The sequence below is a fragment of the Nematostella vectensis genome, chromosome 11 (assembly GCF_932526225.1).
Source record: "Nematostella vectensis chromosome 11, jaNemVect1.1, whole genome shotgun sequence".
Taxonomy (NCBI): domain Eukaryota; kingdom Metazoa; phylum Cnidaria; class Anthozoa; order Actiniaria; family Edwardsiidae; genus Nematostella; species Nematostella vectensis.
This window is the reverse complement of record NC_064044.1, coordinates 9,224,251-9,246,884: the sequence shown is the minus strand read 5'-3', so window position 1 is coordinate 9,246,884 and position 22,634 is coordinate 9,224,251. Positions and strand designations below refer to the sequence as shown.

At 38.9% G+C, this 22,634-nt stretch overlaps 4 protein-coding genes across 4 annotated transcripts; 3 read left to right on the top strand and 1 right to left on the bottom strand.

Moving 5' to 3' along the window:
- Window positions 1-55: 55 nt before the first annotated feature.
- On the top strand, window positions 56-3,598 carry LOC5503225 (origin recognition complex subunit 5). The gene is made up of 5 exons (XM_001624279.3): window positions 56-446; window positions 781-1,293; window positions 1,920-2,124; window positions 2,495-2,680; window positions 3,091-3,598. The coding sequence occupies exons 1-5, from the start codon at window positions 237-239 to the stop codon at window positions 3,339-3,341; spliced, it is 1,365 nt and encodes a 454-aa protein (XP_001624329.2). The 5' UTR covers window positions 56-236; the 3' UTR covers window positions 3,342-3,598.
- A 1,092-nt stretch (window positions 3,599-4,690) lies between these two features.
- LOC5503241 (cholesterol 24-hydroxylase) lies at window positions 4,691-8,172 on the top strand. Its single transcript, XM_001624280.3, has 3 exons — window positions 4,691-5,419; window positions 6,151-6,557; window positions 7,098-8,172. The coding sequence occupies exons 1-3, from the start codon at window positions 4,799-4,801 to the stop codon at window positions 7,591-7,593; spliced, it is 1,524 nt and encodes a 507-aa protein (XP_001624330.1). The 5' UTR covers window positions 4,691-4,798; the 3' UTR covers window positions 7,594-8,172.
- On the bottom strand, window positions 6,836-11,844 carry LOC5503227 (50S ribosomal protein L1). The gene is made up of 7 exons (XM_048734080.1): window positions 11,531-11,844; window positions 10,384-10,464; window positions 9,840-9,908; window positions 9,501-9,612; window positions 9,326-9,426; window positions 8,850-8,931; window positions 6,836-8,074 (listed from the first exon to the last, which is right to left on the bottom strand). Exons 1-7 carry the CDS (start codon window positions 11,834-11,836, stop codon window positions 7,995-7,997), a joined length of 831 nt encoding a protein of 276 aa, XP_048590037.1. The 5' UTR covers window positions 11,837-11,844; the 3' UTR covers window positions 6,836-7,994.
- Window positions 11,845-11,984: 140 nt separating this feature from the next.
- Window positions 11,985-22,148, top strand: LOC5503228 (stomatin-like protein 1). The gene is made up of 8 exons (XM_001624281.3): window positions 11,985-12,250; window positions 12,438-12,550; window positions 13,809-13,875; window positions 14,458-14,540; window positions 16,476-16,679; window positions 16,989-17,044; window positions 17,182-17,297; window positions 21,550-22,148. The coding sequence occupies exons 1-8, from the start codon at window positions 12,175-12,177 to the stop codon at window positions 21,999-22,001; spliced, it is 1,167 nt and encodes a 388-aa protein (XP_001624331.2). The 5' UTR covers window positions 11,985-12,174; the 3' UTR covers window positions 22,002-22,148.
- The last annotated feature ends 486 nt before the right edge of the window (window positions 22,149-22,634 follow it).

The following is a 22,634-nucleotide window of genomic DNA, read 5'->3' as shown; positions in this document are numbered from 1 at the left end:
CCCTCCCCTACAAAAATGCAATCAGGCGAGGCGGGAAAATCATCTCTAGTTACCAGACCTCACAGTGTAGCATGCTCAACTTCAAAATTTATGTGCCCATCGTGTGTCTCTCCGCAAATTTAGAACTCGTCTCACTTATCTCCTTGTAATATTATCTAACAGCCAACTAAGTATCAATGCTAGTCACCCTTTAGCCTTCCTGGCGAAAGAATTTGGATTTTACGCCACAACAGAACATGGCGTTGGCCAAAGTCGGCCATTTGGGATATGACACAATGAAGTTTGAGAAAGCACTAAAGCGGATTCCATGCAGAGAAACGCAAATCGGCAAACTTATCTCGCTGTTCGGGGGCAAGGAAAGTGTCCCGTGCCCGGCGATTTTCGTTTACGGTCACACTGCCACAGGGAAATCATTGGTTGTTAAAACATTGTTAAAAGTCCTTGAGGTGGGTGCTGAACGTTTGGTATTCGGGGGGTGGTGGTGGGGGTTATTGTAATACTGATTTTATTTTATATAAAAGAAAAGAGAGTATAGTTGATAAGAATGTTTCGAACTGTGGACTGCCAATTATTATTATTTTTATTAATTCCTGTCAAGAATTTTTCTGGGGGAGGGGTGGGGTAAATTCATTTTTTTGGGGGGAGGGGTGGGTTTACCCTCACAGTCATTAGCTGTATAGAAAGCTCCCATGCACAAATCCACTAATAGTCCTTGCTGTGACTGTATCATCTAGTTTTGATTGCTTTTTTGATTTTTTCTGTTGATAAGTACTTTTTCAGTTGCAGCATGTATTGGTCAATTGTGTGGAGTGTTTTACAGGGAGGCTGCTTTATGAACACATTCTATACCAACTGGAAGATATCGATGATGGCACTGACCTATTTCCACCACGCTGTGAGAATGTTGCTGAATTTCTACGACTACTAAAGCTTAAAGCCACTAAACTCAACCTTGAAAAGGAAACCTTGTATATAGTTCTCGATAAAGCTGAGCGTTTACGTGATATGGATGCTAATGTATTGGCTGGCTTTTTACGCCTTCAGGAACTGGCTGGTTTGAATTTTTGTGTTATTCTTTTGAGTGAAATAACTTGGGAGAAATTTTTTACAGGAACTGGGTTCCTGGATCCAATTACGGTGCATTTTCCTGATTACTCTAAGTCTGAACTTCAAAAGATAATGTGCCTTGATCGCCACGAAGATCACCCGCTGGAATTTTATGGCTCTTATTGTCAGCTCCTTCTCAGTGTGTTCCATACGGTCTGCAGGGATCTCAATGAACTGCGACACTTGGTATGTCAGTGGTGCACTTATATATAATTTTTCGCTACCTTTTTATCACATTCTTTTAGGATTTGTACCTGTATTCAATGTCTTTGTCAATAATAAAAGCAGGGGAAAAAAAGAAAGTATTTAAATAACCAATTTATTTCCCCCTCAAGTGTTAATGTGTTGTGCATTGTTAATTATTGGTCTTTTTAAAGCTCTTTTTTTTGGTATAGAGCGAGGACAATTCTTGTTACTGTTAAGAGTGATACACTTGAACCTGTTGATGTTATGACTCCCGACATTGTCGCTTTCAGTTGAGTATTCCTTTGAAGCAATCAGTCCATAATTGGCCTCATTGCATCTGGTCTCATAGAAGGCATTTTTTAACGGAAAACACAGAAAATATCTCTAAACTCTGGAAGCAACATATCTAGTGGATTTTTTTTTTTATGTGATGTGACTTTCAATTCAGAGTGGATGGCCTGTTCAATAATGCAGATTCTAATGATTCTTTTGTCTCTCCCTTTGCTATGGCTGTGGTCAGGTTTCCATAGGTCCACTAAATTGTTACATAACCCACCAAAAGTAAACTGGTGATATGAAGTTTAGAAGATAAGCCTAACACCAAACTGCTTTCTAAATCATTTTAGGCTGCACTCCACTTGACCAAGTACTGTGAGCCAATCACGAACAATGAAGCAACTTTCAATGATAGCCACAAGTTGTGGCGTAATATTAACCCGCATTTGAAACGGGCACTCAACACTGTTTACTTACGCGAGGTATCAAGTGAACAATGGGAAGCAATGTTGACGCAAGAAGCTCAGACTGATAGTGGAGGCAGCTCATTAATAGGTATTAAGTACTTTCTATACAATGTGCATCACAAGAGGACCTGGCACAACATTGTCCAACAGCCCATAACAATATCTATATCTACAGGGTAAATCAATGATTTCCCTAAGGGAAGACACTAATATAGAAACCATGGCTAGGAATTGAGCTTTCATCTATTTCTGAAATGTGTTTAGAAAAAGGTGGGGGGGGGGGGGGGGGTGTCAAGGCCCGATTAGAACAGTCTTCCATCCTTGAATCCACAACTAATCTGGGCACAAGCCATAACCCCCCTTTCCTTTTATATCTTGGGGAATAATATAATTGTGTGTAGAACAACTCTTTGCATTCAATCAAAAGTTGATAGCTGATCATTAATTTCCCCTTTTAGTTCCCCAGAGATCCCACATTGAGTTGCCATTCTATTCAAAATATCTGCTAGTAGCTGCCTACATTGCCTCTTACAACCCACCTCGCACAGATAAAAGGTTCTTTTCCAAGAAGGCTCCCAGAATGTCAAACAAAGCGAAAGCTGCAGCTAAAACCAACAAAGGAAGGGTCAACTGTCAGCTCACAGGTAACCTTTTTTTAACTTTGTTTTTTTATTTATTTATTACTGTAATGTTGTTTGTGGCAGATTTCATAACTCTGTGAACTCTAAACCACCCCTGGATGTGCCAATGCCCTGCCACTAAAGACCACACTGTACAGTACATACACCTATTTTAATAAAGGTTGTTAGTGTAAAAGGCAAATGACGTTTGGCAAATAGCAGTTCTATGAACGAAAGTAACCATGCGTCATGAAGAATATGGATAAATCAAAACAAGTTACCAATGCTTGGCTCTGACATTCTGCTGGACTTTATTTAACACCTTTAATTTTACGAATGATTAGTATTCATAAGCTATTTGCCTTTTGTGAAATAGGTGTATATAATAATTGCAATAAGTGCATGAAGATTATACCATTAATTTAACTCTGCAGGTCCCAAGGCATTCCCACTTGATCGTCTTATGGCTATATTCTATACTATTGTCGAAGACAACGTGGCGCCCTCTGCGAGCATTCTCTCACAGATCACATCACTAGTCTCCCTCAACTTACTATCACAGACCTCAGCTGATGATCAGATTGATGCAGCCAAGTATAAGTGCTTGGTCAGCTTCGATTTCATTCGAGGGATAGCAAAGCAGTTAGATTTCGACATTGTGCAGTATCTGTTTGACTTTGTGTAACTGATGCCAATCATAGAATCATATGGTCAAACTCCATTCAGCAGCAGACACAACACAAAATCCCCAGATACTTGAGCTGTTAACAGGCCCGTAGCCCGGATTCTGAGCAGGGTAGTTCGTTTTTCCATTTCAGCGGACCAAATTTCCGGTATACCCCTCCCCTTATTACATTAGGTAATCAATCTTGTATCTAAAATGTTACTAATAGGGTACTTTTTAACATAAAGCGGTAATAATAAAGATAATTATTATAAAAAGATTTTTAGTCATTAGCGGACCTTCAAGCCGGTTGGCTGGGTTCGTTTGAACCCCCCTGGCTATGGGCCTGGTTAATCTCCGTCCACTGGATTTGCAGGGCCATAGCAGTCTACTTTAAAAGAGGTACAACTCTACAGTCTATGGTCTTGCATGCGTCTTCTTAACCTCCATTTTTGTCAGAAATCTGAGGTCAGAGATCTAAGATCCCTCTATAGGCAAAAATCTAAATTAAGGCAGACAGAATATTCAGCTCTCGGTAGATATTTCGCCACTATCCATCTCAATGGAAATGGTAGTGTTACGAGATTTTTGGGTGGTTCTTTTATGGTATTGGGGGTAGAACGGGGATTGTACATGCTAAGCAAGGGTTGGCCGTCTCTTCTTTATTGCACCGCTCGAGTGTTTACAAATGGTAGAGCTACCATTGGCTAGCGGGAGGTTGGCTGTAAGAAGGCGAGTACTTTCGGAAGGTACTGAAGGAACATCTCTCTCCCAGAAAGTTGATGAAGCCAACTTTAGAGAGTCCTGACTAAACCAACCTAGAGCACTATCGTGTAGTGTCCTCACAACAGTTACGTACAATCCTAGAGCTAGTTACTATGCTGCTCAATTTATACTAACCTCATTAATAAATTAATTATTTTTAAGGATGATGTAAGAATAGAAGATCGGGTGTTGACTTTGGGAAAAAAATCAACGATGAAATAATAAATGACTAAGAATAAATTCCTTCAATAGAAATAGCACAAGCAGGATAAAGGGAAGAGTTTGACTATAGTAATATGCAAAATTAAGTAATGTAACAGCGGTAAGATTAAGGATAAAGGTAATCATTAAACTGTTATTTAAGCCTGGCAAATATAAACCTGTTTTGCTAAACAGTAACTACGCATGCTGAGTCAAACAATGAAGGGATCCACGTCAAGCAAATAAGTGAAATGTCGAATGGAAAGTGAAAGTAAATATCTAACTGACGTGTCGGAAACGACTTTTGCATAGATTACAATTCCTTCATAACAGTATAATTGTATGCTTCCATATGACTTGGGCTACCTGGGGGGACCCTAGTCTATCTAAGTAGATGGGCTGCCTGTGTAATTACCTAATACATCTCACATGACTTTCCAAACTGCACGTTGCATTTCATTGTACTCCAAATATCACAAGTTTCGTGGCTTCTGGTCCTGCGTTTGATCAAAATGATTCCCTTCATCGAAGAATATGTATCCCTCCAAGCCTTTGCTATCATTTCACTTGGCCTACTTTCAACTCCACTCACTGGATTTCTAGCTTATTGCCTCTATCTTTTCTACGTTCACTGTCAATACGCGCACATCCCCGGTCCAAAACGAGACAGCTTCTTCGCTGGAAATGTGCCTAGCATTCAGTACGAAATAAACGTCAAGAAAAGAGGGATCTGCGAGTTGTGGAGCGAGTGGTACAATCAGTTTGGTGGGGCACACATTTTCTGGGTTTATCATGTCCCGGTCTTGGTTCTTGGTCATCCTGACGACGTCAAGAAAGTCCTCGTTACTTGGAATCTTCCGAAAGCTTCGAGATTGTACAAGACTATATCTTACTGTTATGGAGAAAGGTTTGCGGGAGAAGGGGTTTTAACGGAGCTTGATCACGAAGTTTGGAAACGGAAAAGGGCTTTGCTCAATCATGCGTTTCACAGAAAGTACCTGAGGAATTTAATGCAAGCTTTCAATGAAAGCTCTAATGAGTTTCTGAAGCGAATCGGGAGCTTAGCTGATGGGAAGACTGAAGTTCGAATGGCAGATGAATTTGCGAAAGTAACGCTAGATGTCATCGGAAAAGTATGTCAATCTAATATTACATTTGATTTGAAGTCTTTGTTTGCCATCATACCATTTAGACAATTATATGCAAATTTTTCCTATTCTGAGCTTTATTCATACCAACTGCTGGTATGAATAAAGCCCATAAAAGGAAAAATGTGCATAATTGTCTAAATGATATGATGGCCAAACAAAGACTTCAAACTAACAATACATTAACATATGTTCGCTCAATGAAGCCCCTCCCCCCATAAGAGTCTATTAGGTGGGTTGTCGGTGTGTATGATAACCTGTCTAAAATTGCTGTTGTATTGCTTAGGTCCAATTGTGACTCCAAATACTGCTTTAGAAACTGGTTGATTTGGGATTTCTGTGGTGACAGAATAATCTTGAAATACTGTATAAGTGTACTAAGTGGTTTTCAAAATCCCGTGCAACAAAATGTAGTTGTTAAAATGTAATAGTCAAGACAGAACAAAAGAAAACAAAGACATTACAATGTATTAGTACTAAATAAACTAAAAAGTATTTCAGAGGTTTTTGAAAACCACTCTAAGGTGGTAATATTTCTTTCTCCCTTTACCCTCCCCTGTGCACTGCATAATCCAAGAATTGCCCCGACATGAAAACTCATATTTTTCGTGGTTTTCTTGTAGAGAAACTAAAACAAAACAAAATCAAAAGCCTGTTCGTAGGCTATGTATGAGAAAATTCAGTTAATTATCATTCTCACTATTGCCTCTTTAAAGGTTGGATTCAACATTGATGTCAACTCTATTGGGGATGAAAACAGCCCCTTCCCTAGTGCCATCACCACCGCCCTGGATGGCCTTCAAAAAGGAATGCGAAATCCTTTCTGGAAGTTCAAATTCTGGACCTTCAGTTACCAGGAAAAAGTCAAATCTGCCATTCGTTTCTTAAGAAAGTTTGGCCAAAGCGTCATCATGGAAAGAAACACTGCTATCATCGAGGGTTTAGAAAGTCCTAAGGATATTCTTGCGCATATTCTTCAGATGGGAAAAGAGAATGCTGACTATACTCTAGAGAACATGACAGATGACTTTATCACCTTCTTTGTGGCTGGACAAGAAACGACATCCAACCAGTTGTCATTTACCTTGATGGAAATCCTTGGAGATTCTAGCATCGAAAACAAGTAAGTTGTACAACCGACCCTAGATTGAAAGCTATGTTTGCATCAGACACAGAAGGGTGATTTTTTTTACATTCTACTTTGTTTTTCACTTGCAATCAGGGGTTTAATTAAGTTTCAGAGTAGGCGGTGGAAATTGGTAAGTAGGGTGTGGAGATATAAGTTTAAATAAAACATTAATACCCTTTTTAAAGTAGGCAGCACTTGGAAAATAGTAGCTTTCGGCTCCCGCCAGGCCTAAATGAAACCCCTGCGCAATGGTTAAATGATCTACACTGTAATTGTTGTATGGGGTCTACCCAAATCCAAAGTTTTATTTGAAGGTTAAAGAGTCATATATTGTAGTACTCAATCTTTTGATTTCCTGACTTTTTATCATATTTCAATCTCACATGTTTAATAGTCTGAAAAATGAAAAGTTTCCTGGTTGAAACAACAATCTTCATTTTCTTTTATCCCTTCATATTTTATTTCTCCATTATTATTTTTATCATTATTATAATTACAGTCAATCATCTTGGACAATTGAGTATTTCTTAACAGGATTTGCAATGAAGTAGATGACGTCCTAGGCTCTCGTCAGTATGTTGAGTACCAAGACCTTGGAAAGTTAGAGTATGTAGGAATGACCCTGAAGGAAGGTCTTCGCCTACATCCCCCAATCACTGGAACACAACGGATCCTCCCCTTCAGAGAAACTCTTGGCGGCTACAACATTCCTGCCAACACCCCAGTTAGCGTGGTATACCAAATCACACATTGCTTAGAGGAGTTCTGGGAAAATCCATTGGTATTTGATCCTGAAAGATTTTCTAGTAAAAACAAGTCTGCCATCTCCACCACGAGTTTCCTACCATTTTGTACAGGTCCACGCACATGCATTGGAAAGACATTAGCAGAGTTTGAAGCTAAGCTGCTTCTTGCCAGATTACTGCAGGAGTTTAAGCTCAAATTAGTTCCTGGTCAAACCAAGCAAATTTTGGAGCAGCTGACAGTAAGGCCAAGAGATGGTGTAATCTGTACCATTACCAGGCGATGACAAGGAATGCAAAAATGAAAGTGTCTAGGTGTAAGTCAGAACTGAAGAATCTGAGACTTTGGCAATAGTTATTTTAAAAATCTGTATTAAAGCCCTTATTATTGAAAGAATCGTTACTGGCAACTTGCAGTAAAGAAATCCATTCAAGTCCTTTTTTTTTCATTTGTAGTTGGCCATTTCTGTTCTGCTAAGGAACTACTGACTGTAGTAAGGAACTACAGTAAGGAGTTAATTACTGTAGTACTGCCACTACTGTACAGATTGCCACTGCCACCAAATATAAAACGATTTATCTGTATTGTGGAAAGCAATGATTAATACTTGACTGTTCCATTTCGCCATGATTCCCCAATAATAATACTCCATCATATGCTATTTGAAACCGTACCCTTCCATTAGGTTTAAGGGACAATGTCTTTCGCATTTAGAAGGAGTCCTGGCCCATGTGTAGATGACAGCATGACTCTTGTGATGAATTTCCCTAGAAATTGAGGAAAGTAAAACATTCTTTTAGGTCTAGCAATTTGCTAGAGTATAAGAAAAAAATACATTAAAAAATAAATTTTAAAATTTTCAATATAATGAGCTGAGTTTTCCCATGTTTGTTTAGCCTGTTCAGGCGGTATCAGTGTTATCATTGCAGAAAACCCTCTGTGTTTGGCGATCAGGCGCCATTTTGTATTTTGAGCCGTCCAGTTCCTGGGGATGAGCACAAAAACGGATGCTGGGCAGCGGGAAAAGGAGAGAAGGGAAAAAAACTTCTCTCACCCCCAGGAACCATGCGGCTCAAAATACAAGATTGTGTCCAGCCACTGAACAGAGCAAGTGTTTTCTGCGATGATAACACTAATCTGGGCACAAGCCCCAAAAAAATCCAAGGTTAAAGGCCGTAAAAATCCAAGGTTAAAGGCCGTAAAAATCCAAGGATAAAGGCCGTAAAAATCCAAGGTTAAAGGATATTTGACTGAAAATATCTCAGTCACCTGCTGCTTGAACACATGGATGTAAATGGATGCTTTGTGTGAATGGGTATTTGTGGGTGTATAAAATTTGCAGTGTGTTTTTTTTTTTTGTTCCTTACTATACCTTCTTTACTTTTTTTTAATCCTTGGGAGTCTTATTCTGTTTATCACTACTTTGTATAGTAAGATAATAAGAAAAAACCTAGAGATATATGATAACACTACAGTTGTAAATACTTGCTGCAGTAGCTACATGTATGATTACGAGCCTATTTTTCTTGTTCCTTACTATACCTTTACTTGAGACTCTGTGGGAGTATACAGTCTGGATTAATGCTTGTGCATTGACCTTTATTTCGTCATCTGCGAAGCTCAGCTGAAACCAAATAAATACATGTCAGTTTGGAATAAGAGTTGATGAAACCCCTAACTTTTATAGATAACGGTAAATCTCAAAAATGATAATATTTTGCTGACTTTTAATATCAGTGTTAATATTTTTTCTCCTGCTTCATACTTTTTCATGCCCAGTTGCCTTGGCATCAAGTTTTTTTTTTTCTTGAATGACACTGTTATTCCTTGTTAATTTAATTTTGGCTCATTAATTTTGTTTGGGGGGGGAGGGGGAGTTTTTTACTGATCAATCAGATCATCATTTAGTCTACCCTTTACAAATACTTTAAAATGATGGCTGAAAAATAAAACCTTTTCAAAGATATTTGAAATGGTTTGTAAACATAATATCAACTTGACTACAATATATAATGTACCTTTCCAATACCAGCGTTCAGGTACCCATGTTTATCACATTTGTATGGATGCCCTTGTTTATAAGTGCGGATTGCTGTCACAATATCATCAGTAGCAGTGCCTGGAATGGAAGATTTTGTTAACAGTCAAACAAAATATTTCTCTAATTCCCTTAAAGCAATCACAAAACCTCACCTCTCCGGGTCGTTGGCATCTTCTGTCTGAGTATTCTCTGTAAAGGCTTTACTTTGTCAAGCATGTCCAGCGTAGAAAGACATTGATCGAAACTCAATGTACCTTCCTTAACCTATTAATGCCAAGATAGATAGGAATCAAATAAGTACACATTGGAAAATTAATATAATAATATCCCCAAAAAATTGCATTGTTAAAATCAAGGGCATTACACATGCATTTTACTATTTGAAGACTATTTAATATTGTTATACTTGAAGTATTGTTATAATGAAACTCCAGAGTAACAGTAAATTATGTAGACAATAAAGTTCAAATGCTGCATAGGCTGCTCTGTACCTGCTCAAATAACTCCTCACCCCCGACAGTGTCAGCACCAGCTTCTTTTGCCATTTGGGCATCATCCCCCTACAATATATTGCAACAAAAATGTGTAAGTATACAAACAAGTTAATGACCTATGCTGCACCATGCTGCATGTAATTACTTTAGCCTGCTTGGAGGAGGTGGAAGGTGTTTCGGGGGGGGGGGGGGGGGGGGGATGCATGTGTGCCCTGTGCATTCCTCTATGTTCCCAGGACATACTGGGGAGCTAGATTTATCTAGATCAGCTGTAATTTTTCATTGATTTAGACCTAACTCACCCTACTGGTTGTTTCCTTATAATTTTTTTAAATGTTTGGGGATGACCCTGTAAATATAACAGTAATTTTTCCTAGATTTGGAGCTAGCTTGATAAAAATAACAGCATTCTTAGTACACTATACACAGGTTTTACTAATATGCACATACAGTACATAGCAAGTTACTGTAACTTCTAACTTCAACTCAGTGCTGTAGCAGACCTCAGCTCACAATTCATATATCCTTAGCATCACCTTACCTCTGCAAAGACCAGGACTGTTCTTTGGCTTCCAAATGGCTTGGGCATCAGCACAGTTCCTCTGAATGCTTGAATTTTGTACTGAAATATATGGATCATGTTTAATTTATTTCTAATAGGGGACTTGCGCCAAGAGACCTTTTTGGGTGGCAGATTCAAAACAAAATGATCAAACAAAAAAATCAGATATAACTGCACCCGTCACACCAGAGAACAACGAAGAAATATAATCTTTAAATGAAACTAAACCCTTTCTGAAAAAAAGAGATCTGTTTTTTTCATAAGCGTTGAATAAGTTCCCTTTTGTTGCTGTTATTTTTACACTAATAGGCTGAGCGCATGCTAGTTTGCCACCCAAACAGTCATGTGATCTCTTAGTGCAAGTCCACTAATCAGTGCACAAACTTACTACTATAATAATCAGTACTGTCCTGCACCTACCTGCCTTAACTGTAGCTTTAGCTATCTGCAGGTAGTGTGCTACTCTAAATATTGTTTTAATATAATTAAAGTTGAAGTTGATAAAAACATTAATTGCAATGGTGCTATGGAGGGTGGCTGTGTCCAATTTATAGAAGTGATTCCGGAAGCTGTCAGTAAAAGTTGATGGTTGCTGAGTATTCTATGTAATTAGGTATTTTACAGTAGTCTTTATAAAGAGAGATGGTAGGCATCTCTAGCTGTATCACTCCCCCATTACTTCATGCACCACTTGTTAGCTTGTTTTGGAAGGGTATGTTTTATTCTTCAATTTATAAGATCATGCTTGCACACAAACATAAAACTCTAGAGGCCATTTCACATTGACGTTTCATACAAGGATGGAAATGGGCATACCAGAGCACAGGCAGCCCAAGATCATTATAAGCAAATTTTTACTGTATGATGAAAGACATGTAAAGAATTATACTTTTTTTTATCACTATTTTTAGGAACTCCTTGATGATTTTCAAGCAATTTCGCGAGTTTATCGGAAACCCTCTTACGAAGCCATATAAACACTGTATTTTATCTCTTTCATCATACAGTACAAATTTGCCCAGGGTTCATCTTTAATTTGCATTAGATATTGACATGTGAAATCACATTCGGGTCTACCGTGGACTGGTAGTGTGAGGTAGCTCCTCGACATTCTCGTAACGTGTACCTTTTTCTCTCCCATATTTATCTTCAAATGGAGTTCGACCGTCTCGTCGGCATTACTGATCGCATACGACCTCAACACATTCAACGCTTCCACGAAATCGTGTGTTGGTTTAGGACGATAATTTAACAAATATACGTCATCCTGATACTTCCTTGTGTCCGTAAGCTCTGCAGAACTTCTCAGATGTGCTAAAGTTCTTGACTGTTGTAGAGTTACGGATAAAAGACGCGATATTTTTAAGAAACTTCGAGTTTGTGAAAAATTGCGATAGGCGGCCGCCATCTTGAAAGTAAAACCGCTGGTCATTTGGAGCCTATATGGACGTTTTTTTTTTATATGCGGGGGAGAGGGTAGGTGCAAGATATGACTTTTATGGAAATAAAACCATGACAGGCATGAATGCAAATTAATACTTGTTAGCATGAGACATTATCAAAATCATTTACAGGTTCTCATAATGTTTAAATCCAGCTGCAAATCCCTTAAAACGCCCAAAGAGTTCTATTCCGTGATCCCCACCCCCTCCACCCTAGTAAATTCAAGAGTTCTAAATGTTGACATGAGCGCTCACCGTTCTCGACTCTTCTCTTTTCCAGTTCGGTACTCTCACTAATATAATCCTAACAACAGTTTCGCAGTCTTCGATGTCAAGATATTTTACTTATACTAACTTGCCTGAGCACCAAGTGGCTATCTACCATGATGAAAGGGTATCCATGTGTAAGTAAGAATTTTCTCATCATCTTTTGGTCTTTGCTATGCCAATGATAGAAAGTTGATGAGTCGACCAAAATTCTTGGCAGTTTTATACGTTCTTTTATATACCCTGATCTACACATCATCTACACATCACTGTTCTTTAATGGGAGGTCATTTAATTAGTTTACTGACAATTGTCTGACTTCAGTTGATGACGGAGAAAGGAAGCCAGAAAACCGTATCCTATCATTGCTGGTGACTGGACTCTTCACACTGCTAATCGTACTGACGTTTCCAATATCGGCGTTTTTTTGTATAAAGGTGAGCATAAGAAAAACCGTGTTGGGGAGATAAGGCTTAGCATTGAATTTAAAATTATTGTTATTTGTCAATGGTGTGTTTTTTTTTATTATTGTATGGAAACTGCCATATAGCCTCAGAGATGATGAGCTACCTTCAAGGGGTTTGGGGGAGGCGGGGAAGGGGTGTCACTCAGATACTTACAGTAGCTGAACGGATCATTTGGAACCATGGCAGCAAAGCATACAAGAATGCTGGCCCAGATGCATTTTTTTCTTGTTGCTGTTATTGTGCACCTGCATAAATCATCATTATACATTTATTTGCATAGGACTCCATAACCCAGGGGTCTAGAGGGTGATGGTCTGTTTTACCCACCCCCTGATGGTAAAGCATTGTGAGCTCTTCCCCTAGCCTGCTAGCTGGCTCTCCGGGGTTTAAGGATTCCTATGGAAAGGGGAAAGAAGAGCCTGCAGAAAGATCCTATGTTTTTGCATGTTCTCCATTCGCTGACAAACGGAGCACACTGATTGGTCAATTTTGACAAACAAAATCTAAAATAGCAAAAAATAGGCCTTTGCTGCCAGCTGTCCTTTCCCCTTGGAATCCTGAAACTCCGTAGAGCAGCTCCCTTGTCTTTACTCGAACAAAATTCTAGAGCCGCCAGTTTGCAGTGTCCCACATCCAAAGAGCACATTAAAAATGAATATTGAGCACTGACATAATAATGAAATATGACGCACCAGACATGGCAGAAAAGCTTTATGTGTATGCACTGCGAAGAGATACTGAAGGAAAAGCCACCATTTTGTACAATGACTGACAGTTCCTTGCATTCAGAACTGATTTTCCCTATTCAAAACACCGCGTGGCTAATGCACACTTCCAAGTCAGTCTTTGATTTTCCTTTTATCACCCTCAAGCATTGTTTATGAATGCTGGGACAAAATCAATATATTTCAATGACGTTTTCCTTATTTGATGTGAAATGAGCTTATTTGTAACATTTTACCATCATGTTGATAAAACACTGTCCAGCCCCTTAGAAGGGGGTGGGGACACTAGGGTACTTAGATAAAAGAGATCAGTTGGACAGCTGGTACCTACTGTGAGACTACTCTCTTGTGCAGAGCTTTTTGTGTTCACCCGTTTCCCTTGCTACAACAAAAAAAGCTCTGCACAAGAGGGTAATCTAAGACCTACCTACCTATAATACTCAAAGTCTCCACAATCTAACTTCTCACCAATGAAAACTGTTGTGGGTGGATGGATTTTGTAGGTATTACGAGACTATGAGAGAGCAGTCATCTTCCGGCTTGGAAGATTGATTAAACCAAAAGGTCCGGGTAAGTACAGTACATGTTGCTGTATACTGCTCAATGAAGTGTGTCTAGCTGTATAAAGGATATACAGTACCATAGCTACCCATAGGAGGGGGAACCCCTTGGTGGTCTTGTTTTATGCCCCCATAGTAACTGTCAACCTGCTTTAGTCTTAAGTCTTAAGATAATACAGTGAATGTATCAGAACCAAAGATAGTTAATGCAGGAGAATACAGTAAATGTATGGATATTTTCAAGAAAATTAGGCTTGAGAAAAGGTTAAAAATCTTGAGACTCCAGCCTAATGCAGTAGAGTTGACAGCTCCTGTATGTGTCCCCAGTTTTTTGAGAACCAATTAAGTTGTGAATGAATTTTTCCTTTGCATCCTTCTCCCCCTATTTAAATTTAATTTGTTAAAATTTGTCTCTGATAGAATGTTGTTGGGTGAGGTGGGTCCAGTTACCTAGAACCTTGGAGGATGCGCTGAAGGGTCTTACTCCTCCCATTTCTTAAATGTATTTAACACAATAATTGTAGTGCTATATAAAATATAAAACTTTATCATTGGTCAATCTGAGAGGTACATTCACTTACTTTAACTTCAGGTGTTATTTTGATTATCCCATGCCTTGACAATTGGACCAGAGTGGATATGAGATCAAGGGCTTTCAATGTCCCACCTCAGAAGGTAAACCAATGAGCACTTCATATATATATATATATATATATATATATATATATATATATATATATATATATATATATATATATATATATATATATATATATATATATATATATATATATATATATATATATTGTTGGTTTGAGAAGAATACAAACTACATAGGTTTCCCTACAGGTCTGTTTCGTGGTTGCCCACTCATCAGGGGATTTTTTTATATATATATATATATATATATATCTTGGTTTGTAGAAAAAAAAACCGCAAACTACCGTTTCATTTTAGGAAAAAAAACACGCGAACTACCGTTTCATTGTAGGAAAAAAAAACATGCGAACTACCGTTTCATTGACTACAAACCAAGATATATCCCGCTCTACACCTATGTATTGAGCACTGTTATATGAACGCCTGCACTCACGCATTATATATATAAGATAAATCTCGTGATGAGTGGGTAACCACGAAACAGGCTTGTAGAGATGAAACGGTAGTTCGCGTGTTTTTCCTACAAACCAAGATATATATATATATTACTTTTAAGCTTATTAACCAAAGCATATAACACATAAGCATAGAATGCATAATGTACCTATGTTACATAGGTGCACACTTATGGGGAATTTGTTGGGTGCTCTGGTGGTCCCTACAATGTTAATCCAGCAAATTAGAACCCTCTTATTTCAAAGAAATCAAAAGGGAAAGAGGGGTAAAAGAACTGAAGTCCTCTTATTTTCAAAAACATATTTCAGTATTTGTTTCCCATACACACATCACAGGCCTCCTATAAATTTACCCAAATAAACATCTATGAGTTATATCTTCATGCTCTAATTTATGAAATAAACTTAGTTGGAATGTGAATGTGTCCGTGTGTGGTGTTTTGTCTTCCCAAGCAGCTCAATTTTAGGAGTTAGCGATATAAGTTTGTCTCAGATTTTGAGTCAATACTAAGTATGTCAATAAAGACAAGGCTGGCAACTTAATTCTGACTACCTCAGCTTCAGCATGATTTTCTGACTAATTTAAATCAAAATCAACCACTATCCCCGAGTTGATTTTTTTAATGTCCCTTTTAAAAAACCTATGAGAAATGATTTTTTTGGTCAAATGGCATACTTGGAATTTAATTTGCATAGACAGCTTAGCCCCGCACCAACCTACACCTGACTTGTCTTCTCACAGTTTCCGCACTAGCTTTTAAATGGTGAGCTGTTGTGTGAAACGTAACTTATAGAGCTAAGGGAAGTACATGTGGGATGTTGAAGTTTGCAATCTGTTGATTGGGAAGGGGGATAGAGAAGGTCAATAGAAGTCTAGGGTGGTGTGGGGCTTTGCTGTCTATGCAAATTACATTCCAAGGATGCCATTTGACCAGCTGCTATGTCCCAATCATTGCGAAACCTAACATTGACTTTCAAAAAATCATTTCTCATGGGTTAAAGTGGATTGCTTTAAAAAAAGATTTGGGGACAGTTACACCCCTCTCCCATCCTGTACCAGTGTCAGTGTTTTCGTACTGGTAAAATTCTGGCAAAAAAATGTGCTGAAGCTGAGAGGTAGTCAGAATTAATATCGCTCTAAACTCGTAATTTTTTTTTCTTGTTACGAAAAAACACCACCGACGGATACATTTACATCCAAACCTAAGTTTTTTTCATAAATTCGAGCATGAAGATATAACTCATATAGGTGTTTATTTGCGGGAATTCATATGTCCTTAGAAATCCTTCACTGACACGAGTGGGAAGCCTTTGCACACATTGGCAGAGTATGTACTGTATGACGTGTTTTCAGTTCTTGGTCTAATCTACCAAGTTCTGTATAAAAAGCATACTGTAAATTAAGGGGGCGAGGGTAAGAAAAACTCGCATCTGCAAACAAGCTACAAAAACCCAATAGAATTGACATCCTTCTAATCATTGACTGTCCAAACAGGTTCATACAAAGGATGATGGCTGGATTATGGTTGGGGCAGATGTCCAATTTCGTATACGAGATGCTGTTCTATCACAAACGGCAATACAGAACCTTAATCAGTCCCTACGTTCTATAGCACAAACCTCCCTATCAAACTGTGTGGCAAGACGAACAGTTCCCCAAGCCCAAGGCGACAGAAAGTTCATCAACATTGAAGTCAAGGTTTGCAATGCTGATGTTTTTATTATATGTATTTAACAGTTGAACAATTTCCTAAAAAAAAAAATTAACATGCATTCATAGTAAAGGTTTGAAAAGCCCATCAACTGATCTTGCAAATCTTTTTGTATTTATTGGGTTGGACAGAACCTTACTGCGTTTTTTAACTATTGCTGTATTAATAATGAAATTGCTGCAGTATTTCATACAATCATTGATTATCTGAGGCGACAGTCATTTAAAAGGTAATTATAAGATGATGGGCATTCTATTAGTGCCTTATTATTGACTGCTATGTTTTTACTATTTTAGGATGGTGTAAACAAGATGGCTGGCAAGTGGGGAGCGGAGGTGGAACGTGTTCAAATGTAAGGAGCTATGTTATACACAACTTCTATGATTAGTACAGTATGCATGGTTTTCCCTTAGAAATTGCAAGCTCAACTACCCTAAGGCAAGAACTTTTAGACTAACCCTACCCTCCTGCTATCTTTAACTCCCCCAGGTCGGATGTCCAGGTACTAAAAGAGCCACGTGACACTGGAGGGGTTGATATTGCACAGATGTTCTCAGGTGGTCAGAATGCTGCACTGGCAAACATACTTCAGGGTCTTTTCCCAGGTACTGTATGTAGTTAGTTGTCCTTGACGTCGTAATATGATTCAGCTGTTGGAAATGGGGGAAATGGGGGATTGAAATCGAGTGTTTGTGGGGTTGTTTTTGGTCCAATCCTTAACGAAAAAGAAGAATAAGCTTCTTTGACTTATCCACTCGCTAAGGCCATACAAAGCTTTAAAATGATCGATACGAAGCAACTCACATAGTGGCAAATAAAAACATACTTCAATCTACGTAATGCGTCTAATACTGCATTACTTATCTAGGTACGTACATAGCTGTACCAGCAGCGGCGTAGCCAGGATTTTTAACAGGAGGGGGCCCAAAAGGCCCTTTCAAGGCATTTTCTCCTGTATTTTAGATAATGTCTCATACATTTACTGTATTTTTGGCTGCTAGAAGTGGGGCCCGGGCCCCCTGGGTCATTTCCCTGGCTACGCCCCTGACCAGGCCTCGAAATATTGGAGGTGGCGATACTGACAATAGACAAAAGAATCTGTTAGAATCATCGCTGGCCATCCGCTCTAAATTATCGATCAAATCTTCGAAGAAACTTCCAATGGACACACTGCTTTTATTATTTAGAAAACTTTTTCGCCTTTTCCGTTGAAAATTATCGGATGTTACGCAATCGACCGGAAGTAAACTGGTAAAAAAGCGGCTTTAAAGCATCGGATTTCACACGCGGTCCCCCCCCCCCCCCCCCATAATGGTATTCCATGGGGAGCACGTTAAACGTCATCATCATTCATTCCCGATTTTTATTAACAGGCTTGTCAATAATTCGCCCATCGGACAAAATATGTTCTTGATACCACGATTATACAAATAAGAATATACCTTGGTGCAGCTCTATTTTTTAACAATGTATTTTCAATTAGATTAGTGACTTTGAGTCTTCTAAGAGGATGTACTTCGCTTATAGAGTGATTTTAATATTAGGTTTATTATTATTTTTGACCTTAGATTGTATGTTGGTTGAAAAGCCTCACATAGAGCGGATGGAAATGGATAGAAAATAGTACTTGTCGGCTTCGGTAGGCTGTACCTTTACTCATCCTTGGATATAATATAAACCAACTGGATCCTTCGCATATAACCCATTTCGCAGAGTGCTATTCTCTCTATTTATTATTGCAATTAACTAAGGAGAACAGAAAGATGTTTTAATTGGTTTGTAACACATTTTTCCATGTTCTATTAAATTTTCTTGCTATAGTATAAGCAGCCTGCATCAATGGGAACAAGAATGGGAACTGAAATGGTACAAACTACGATTTCTCAGTCACCTGTAGTGAAAAGATGGGAATTGAGATGGTGCTCACTAAGTCCAAGTTCTGATATAGTTATCCAAAACTCATTATTTATTTTTGGCATTCTTTATCTCGCTTTTCTTATAATATAAACTTAGGATATATAAACTTTAAGGTTATGACTATAAGTATAAATATCACTACTTTCGGCTTTGCTACCTTAAAGCCTTTACGTTGCTCCCTGTAAGTCCTATTAACTCACGCACATTTTCTAGAGTTTCTCTTACTGCGTTTCTTAACTCCTTCAACCTCCAGCAAAATATCACCGGATTCAAAGCAGAGTTTGCCAAGACGATGGTTCCCCCAAATTTGACAAACTTCGGCGATAAATAGTTATCTTTCGTTATCTCGTTATAAACCAGCGCGCAAAACAGCGGAAAATAACACATGACGAACGCGAAATAGATATACAATGAGCTTATCACAGACTTTCTGTATTTTTTAATTGAAGTAGGCCTTAGTTCGTCTTTAGTATCCGTCATTGAGGCCTCTGTTGCGACCACAGAACAAGTATTTTGGACGTCGACTTGCACTTGGTGTCGTCGTAGAGTCTTGTAGATGTAACCGTAGCAAATGACAATTATAGCCATACAAAGAGACATGATTGAATTGGTCGCAGTGCTGTAAAAGGTGAATCCAGCCATCCAAAAGAGCGCTACAGATAGCGACATGAACCAAATTAGAACACAAAGTATGACTGTCTTTTTCATTGTCACTATGCTTCGGTAACGAAGATGAAGATATATAGCCAGGAATCTATCAACCGTCACTGCTGTGATACTTAGTAGAGAAACGCCTCCGAACTGAGTCGAAGTCGAAACGTATGCGATCGCGCTCTCGCAATAAGCCTCTTGGTACTCGTTCCCTCTCAGTTCAAGAAACGAAGTCGCTATTATCACGGGCTGGGCGATGATCCCAACAGCAAAATCAGACAACGCCAGGTTGCCCAATAAAACCATGGCCGGCAAGTGAAGCGAAGGTGTCCTCCAGATCGATACAAGTATTAAGGCATTTAAGATAATAGCGGGTAAAATAGTAAGTCCGTTTAGTATAGCAACTGCCACACACTCTTGGTACGTGATTTGCCCGAATTGCATCCATTTTGTAAAGTGATAACAAGAGTAATTATAAATTGACATTTGGTGCGAAAAATCCGGTGATTCTTTCGAGGATGCTTTTCGAATGTTTCAATTTCTTTGCTAATTGTTGACTATGTTGGTTATCTGTTTTTTTGTATGTAGGCGGGAGCTTGTATTGCAGGAACATATACATCATGCTTTTCACCTGCATGTAATTATACAGCGCACTAAGCTAATAGGCCGCTTTGAGCACAGGTGCTAAGCATATATATCCGCGCAATTTCATTAAAGAGAAGACACTACGAGTTAGATAAAAAAATAAAAAATAAAAAACACTTATGTAGACCAAGTTAAAAGTTCAAGATTGAAATCTTGTTGGGGTCTTGTGTACATTCGAGTGAGAGGCGTGATTGTTGTATTGGCATGGTGAAGTCGAACTTGAGAGGGCCTTATACTGGAAACGTTCATAAGTATTGCTTATTACGCCACAATGGATGTGTGAAAAGAAATCTTAGGCAAAAGATCACGTATCCAATCGCCACAATACCGCATATATCGGCAGAGTCGACAACTGCCAATTGGCTTCCAACTTTTAATTTCTTATTCTCGGTATAAGTGTGAAACACCGACTACACATGGTGATCTCATTACAAGTGTTGATATGAAAATTGCACAAAATAAGAATATTGAGGGATGACAAACAACATATCTTTATACAAGAGAGTTAATAAATTGTCAAAGCCACCCCGAGCCCTCTTAGCATCACTATAGTATTTTTCTAATCAACAGTGTTATATTTTTTAATAAAAAGTGGAAGTCGACTTTGACACGATTACGAGCGAGAGGCTTAAGCAACCTTTAAATTAACTCATGACATTTAAAAACCGTCTTGAGCACGCAAAGGAGACTGCTTTCTGTTTGCCATTTGTATTTGTAAACGCAACTTATAGTCTATTTATTCTGGTACTATTTATTTTGTGCAAGCTCAGATAATTGTGCATTTTAAATTAATGTAAATGATCATTTTTCTTCACACTTTACTAGCGTAATTTGTTATAACCTTTTTCAGATACAAACATGTCATTTTCTATGAAGAGCTACGCCCTAGGTTAAACTAAGTGTTGTTTTAATTTTAGGTAATTTTTCCTACTTCCAAAAGTCAAATTCAATTTTGTTTTTCTAGGATCTAAACAGGCAAAACTAGGCAAACATGTCAAACTCTACATGTCGCCGACGTCGTTAATGCATTAACCAGGTGTTTTGTTTTATCTTCATTTGCATGCATTTGCATTAGATACGGCTGATGGAAAATACGACGTCTGTGCATGGCCTAAGGTTAAACCTGAAATGCTCTTTGTGTAATGCCCTATCCGAATCGATGAAATCCCGTGAGTTGTACTTGTCTTGATGTACCTAGCCCGAGTGTCAGAATCGCCTGATACTCGGGCTACGAGTATGATTCGGTTTGTAGAGGCCTTTTCGCTACCCATGATGCATTGCTTCGTCTACCAATTCAAAGGCTTAGCACCCTCTGAGATCGGCACAGCCGTGCCGATCGCGAGAATGACGCTCGACGATGAGACAACTACAAACTAGCTTCAAGATTGTAATAACTAGTTTTCATGAATCAAACCATACAAGGAAGAGTAGGCCATTCCAGCTAAAAGCATGCGCGCGCACTCGACATTGAAACCTACCTCAACTACCGTCACGCAGCGCGCGCTTCGTTTTTTTTTTATATAAGGTGCGCGCTGCATTGTAGTAGTTGAGGTAGGTTTCTATTCTAATGCGGGTGCAATAGCCAATTCTTCGTTGAAGTATTTTCTGGAAATCTTAGATATATTTACTTTTTTGTTGTTTTAGGTGTCGGCAATCAAGTATCGACCCCAACCGGAAATAACACAACACGTACAGACACTTCTGTTCTCACGCCTGCTCAGCTTGTCACGCTTGTCCAGGGGGTCTTGGAAGAGGATATGACGTCACGAATAGGTGGAACTTATCTCTTTGATATTACTGGAGAAAATGGAGGAACTTGGATCATGGACCTCAGCACTGTCCCTGGAAGTATCAGAGCGACGGATAAACTAGTAGAGAGCCCGGATGTGACGTTTTCGATGAGTGTGGATGAAATGGTGAATATATTTTACGGGCAGGTGACACCCTTTAACTCCTACATGCAGGGAGGGCTAAAGGTGGACGGCGATTTAAAAATGGCGATGAACTTGGAAACGATTATTGACAAATTAAGACAGGGGAGAAGGAATACGCCGATGAACGCCGGGAAAGACAAAACTGGCGCTTTTGTCGTCTAGACTCAAGCTCTCGTTCCATCGAACAGACTATGTAGGTAGATAAAGCTATTTATGTTGAATACATTAGCTGTAACGGCGGGAGGAAGGTGGGATGGGCGTGTTTCACCGATACAGGGCCAATACAGGGCGGTAGCGGAAGAAGTTGTGTGTGTGTGTGGGGGGGGGGGGGGAAGTGGAGGAGGAGAATGGGGAAGGGGGCGTGTTCCACCGATTTGCGTAATACAGGGCGGTGCAGAAGAAGTTGTAAGGGTGGTGGTGGGGATCGGTAACCTAATAAGATAATGAAAACAGGGCCGGGGCAAGGAGAAAAGGGGTAAGTATTCTTTGCAATATTTTGTGTATTAAGGGATTCTATGCGTGATAGAAATAATTTTCAGACTTAGTGGTAAGCAATACTGTCATGATATATAAAATGGTTTATTTATTTCTGGTTGATATCTGTGGTCAAATTTGACCAAGTTCGTTTGCTGGTCAAGTTTGACTTTAAACTGTATTTATTGCATAGAATCGTAAAGGCTGTGTAAGTAACAGATTTTCACTTCTCCGTCCCGCGTTTGTTTCTGTAACCACGTAACCAGGCTCGAGTTAAAGAGCCCTGCCTTGCCAGCCACACCTGTTTTTGCTTTTATTTGA